This window comes from Tupaia chinensis, unplaced genomic scaffold (assembly GCF_000334495.1).
Source record: "Tupaia chinensis unplaced genomic scaffold, TupChi_1.0 Scaffold000047_1, whole genome shotgun sequence".
Classification (NCBI taxonomy): Eukaryota; Metazoa; Chordata; class Mammalia; order Scandentia; family Tupaiidae; genus Tupaia; species Tupaia belangeri.
The window spans coordinates 1,537,131-1,541,550 of NW_006159505.1; the positions used below are offsets into that span (position 1 = coordinate 1,537,131).

Below are 4,420 nucleotides of genomic sequence, written 5' to 3' on the forward strand. Positions count from 1 at the left end.
CTCTGAAATGAGAAACTGCACGCTGGGCACAGTGGCTTCTCTGCCAGCTCCAAACAGCTGTGAGGCGGGTGGGACGCAACCATTTGGGCTGTGTTTTTAGATCCTGTTGGGCCTGAGGTCGCCTTCCTAAGGCAATTCTTTTCTAGTACCTTGTTAATATCCAGATCCTGGATAGACATACAAAAGAGTCAATCTGAAGCTGAACATGTAAAGAAAATTCAAAGAAAGTAATTTGTAACAAGTATTTCAATATGTAAATGCTTTTTAAAAAACAAAAAACCTTAATTTTTGGCCAGCAGGCAGAGTGGAGGTTGAGACAGGTAGGCCATTACAGTCCTAGATCTAGACGCTCGGAAAACATGCCAGGTGCATGTGCATACGTGCTCAAAAATCCTAAGAGGAGACTGGAGGAGAAGGGATTGTGGTGAGGCCATCCACTCGGGGGGGTGATTTCTCACTTTCCCTTTTCCAGTAAGCACTGTGACAAAACAAAACAAAACTACCTTATTTTTTCTTCCACTAGACAGAGAGAGTGACAGCGCCCCCAGAGGCCTTCATGCTGCCGTCCATCCCCAGTCTCAGTTGCGTGATCACATATGCACCTGCCTGGTGTATGAGAGGGGTCTTTGGACGTGAACCTGGAACCCTCCCATGCGGGTCAGCCTTACAGAACTTCCTGTTTTACTGCTGTGCTGCCGTCGAGCCCCCTTTTACTGCCCCACCAGATAATGACCGCAGCCCCGTTGGTACTCATTTGGAATCTTAGAGCCACAGCTGCCAAGCTCACACTGACCAGTGCTGCCAGAATCCACAGACCTCGAGCAGCCTAGACTTCAACTTATCTACCCTTTATTTTATTTTATTTTATTTATTTAGTAGAGGTTTTTGCTCTAGGTCACATGCACTGGCAAGAGAGAAAGAGAGAGAAACAGATATAGTGAGAGGAAAAGTGAGAAATCACCCCGCCCCCCCCGAGGGGGCAGATGGCCATGCAACAATCCCATCTCCTCCCGGGCTCTTGGGCACATACATGCACCCTGTGTGAGTTTCAAGCCATTGGGTCCAGGTGTCTTGAACCATGGTGGGCTATGTGGGAGTCCAGTGACATAACTCCTACACCATCTACTGGTCCTCTCCTTTATTTTTTTAAAAAGTGCACGTCAGGGGACCAGCAGTTGGCGTAATGGCTATGTTGTGGGACTCCCATGTAGTTGACCGTGGTTCACGTCCTGGACCCAGTGGCTTAAAACTCAAGCTGGGCGCATGTGCGTGTGTGCCCAAGATACCAAGAGGAGAATGGAGGAGAAGGGATTGCGGTGTGGCCATCCCCCGGGGGGTGATTTCTTGCTTTCTATCTCTCTGTCTCTCTATCTGTCTGGCGAGTACACGCGCCCTATAGCAAAAACATCTCCAAAAAAATAAATAAGTGCACATCTGAAGTTCGGATGGTGGTGCAGTGGTAAAATGCAATGCTCTGCAAGGCTGACCCACCTGAGAACATTCTGGGTTTGTGTCTAGACACTTCCCTCCGTATGCCAGGTGTGCAGGTGCCTGTGATCCAAACTGGCTGGGGTTGACTCCTAACATTAAGACCCGATCAGAGCTGTGCTCTCTCTCGCTCTTTCTTGCTCTCAGAAGAAATCAACTTTTTAAAAACCATATGTCCTAATGTTTTGTGTTCTACTAAATTCTAAGCCAGGTGTTCTCATCCATTTAGCACATGAGCATTGAGTGTTTACTGGGGATCTCCAAAACATTCACGGAACACGCATATTATGAAAAGCTATGCACGCATTTCAAAAAATGTTTGCACCAACACAGACCTGTACTTTAATTTCATTTTTCCACAAACTCCTTAAGGTACCCTCATATGTAACTGGAATTATATTGAAGCTATAGTTTAAAATTTCTCCCTGCCCTACAGGTCTTTGTCACCTCAGACCACCTCATAACACTGCAAGTCCCCATCTGTTTCCCTTGCCTCGTTTTATTTTATTTTTTTTAATTTTTTTTTTTTGAGAGATTTTCACTGTAGGGCGCGTGCGCTCGCCAGACAGACAGAGAGAGACATAGAGACAGAAAGCGAGAAATCACCCCCCAGGGGGGATGGTCACGCCGCAATCCCTTCTCCTCCATTCTCCTCTCGGGATCTTGGGCACGCACGCACACGCGCCCGGCGTGAGTTTTAAGCCACCGGGTCCAGGACACGAACCGCGGTCGACTACGTGGGAGTCCAGCGACATAGCCATTACGCTAACTGCTGGTTCCCTTGCCTCGTTTTATTTTAAAGGTTTTTGCCATAGGCTGCATGTGTTTGCCAGAGAGGGGGAGAAAGAGAGAGAGAGAGAGAAAAACAGTAAGAAATCACCCCTCCCCCACAGGGGGGCATAGCCACGCTGTAATCTCTTCTCCTCCACTCTCCTCCTGGTTTTGGGCACAAGCACATACATGCCTGGCATGATATTCAAGCTGCCAGGTCCAGGATTTAAACCATGGTCGGCCATGTGGGAGTCCAGCACCTTAACCACCACACCATCACCTGGCCCATCTCTCAACCCCCCCACCTGATTTTTTCCAAGCAATTATCATGTGATCACTGTTCACCATTGTATCCCCAGGTCCTAGAAAAGTGCCTGGGCTTGACTAAGCAGAAGCTCAGCAGAGGTTTGAATGAGTGAAATCTATAGTGACCGGGTTTCCAGACAGGGGTTCCCTCTCAGCCTCCACTGCTTTTGGAGGCTGCCTAGCTCAACTGGGGCCCCAGTATGGAATATTCTGGCTGTGCTGGTCCTGTACTCCACCCTGTGTCTTCCCCCACCCAGTGCAGTCCCTGGAAGAACAACGCCTGCTGCTCCATCAACACCAGCCATGAGGCCCACAGGAATATTTCCTACCTCTACAATTTCAACTGGGACCACTGTGGAAAGATGGAGCCTGCCTGCAAACAACACTTCATCCAGGACACCTGCCTCTATGAGTGCTCCCCGAACCTCGGGCCGTGGATCCAGAAGGTATGAGTATCCTGGCCCCAAGCAAGCAGAGGAGCTGAGCTTTGCAGACATCCCTGCAGCCCGAGCCTCCAGCTCCAGTTCTGTCCAGGGCTGGGGTGCTGGGATTCTGGAGCCTGAGCCCTTCTCTACCAAAACCTCCCAGGTGGACCAGAGCTGGCGCAGAGAGCGCATCCTGAACGTGCCCCTGTGCAAGGAGGACTGTGAGAGATGGTGGGAGGACTGTCGCAGCTCCTACACCTGCAAGAGCAACTGGCACAAGGGCTGGAACTGGACCTCAGGTGAGAGGTGGGGAGAGGCGGGAGGGAAGGATTTGGAGGTGGAGACGTGGGGCACAGGGGCAAAGGGGTATGTGAAGAGTTGAGGTCGCAGGGCTGGCAGAACCAGGGGCGGCGGTTGGGAGCCCAGTGGCTCAGGTCTTCGTCCTCGCTGCAGGGTACAACACGTGCCCAGTGAAAGAGGCCTGCCACCCTTTCCCCTTCTACTTCCCCACACCCGCTCATCTGTGCAATGAAATCTGGACCCACTCCTACAAGGTCAGCAACTACAGCCGAGGGAGCGGCCGCTGGATCCAGATGTGGTTTGACCCGGCCCATGGCAACCCCAACGAGGAGGTGGCGAAGTTCTATGCTGCAGCCATGAGCGGGGCTGGGCTGCCTGGGGCCTGGCCTCCCCTGCTCTGCCTGGCCCTGACTGTGCACTGGCTGCTCAGCCGAGCTCCCTTCACCTTCTGATACCCGGACGTCCTGCCCCGTTTAGTCCCACGGTTCCCAGGTGTTCTGTTGCTGCTCCTTGGTGGGGCCCCTGTCAGCCAGTTTAAATAAACCACCTCCGCGTGTGTCTTGTGAGTTACTGGGGTGTGAATAAGGCTGTGACCGCTTTACTTCCCAGTTCCCACTAATTATAGCCCCTTAGACTTGGTCGCTTCCCAGTTCTGACACGTGCAAGGAACTGCCAGATACTTACCTATTCTTCTAACCCAGGAGACATTCATAGTTTTCAGTTTCATTTTTTACTGCGTAACTACAATCACGAAGTTTCCTATAAATTGGATCCAAGCCTTCCGGAGTTGTTCTCTGTGTGTTGTACTCAGGTCTGCAATGGAAGACATGGGAAAGGTACTGTCTGGCACATTCTCAATGAATGGCTGGGGAAAGGGTTAGGGTGATAGCCAGGGCCACACCCCTCTAACAACTAGCACCCCCAAAGCACTATCTGCTAGGGAGTGTCCAAACTCTTTACATTTTTTGTGATATGGTATAGATACTATTGTCTGCATTTTACATGCATGGGAATAGACATATGAGTTAAGGAATGTGGCCAAAACCACCTCCTGCGTAAGAGTTGGGATTCTACCTAGGCAATCTGTCTCTTGAGAATACCCTTTCCCCTTACGTAGTGAGTAAATGTCT

At 50.7% G+C, this 4,420-nt stretch overlaps 1 protein-coding gene across 3 annotated transcripts in view; it reads left to right on the forward strand.

Moving 5' to 3' along the window:
* Nucleotides 1–3,908, forward strand: part of FOLR1 (folate receptor alpha) — a 21,366-nt gene extending 17,458 nt beyond the window's left edge. Inside the window, exons 1-3 of one of the 3 annotated variants that reach the window (XM_014590274.2) lie at nt 2,751–3,011; nt 3,154–3,289; nt 3,444–3,904. In XM_014590274.2, the coding sequence (XP_014445760.1) occupies nt 2,766–3,011; nt 3,154–3,289; nt 3,444–3,742 (681 nt within the window). In that variant the 5' untranslated portion in view covers nt 2,751–2,765 and the 3' untranslated portion in view covers nt 3,743–3,904. Of the gene's footprint in view, nt 1–2,750; nt 3,012–3,153; nt 3,290–3,443 lie in introns of those variants that run through there. The other 2 variants (XM_006140955.3, XM_006140954.3) reach the window with 2 other exon arrangements.
* Nucleotides 3,909–4,420: the final 512 nt, after the last annotated feature.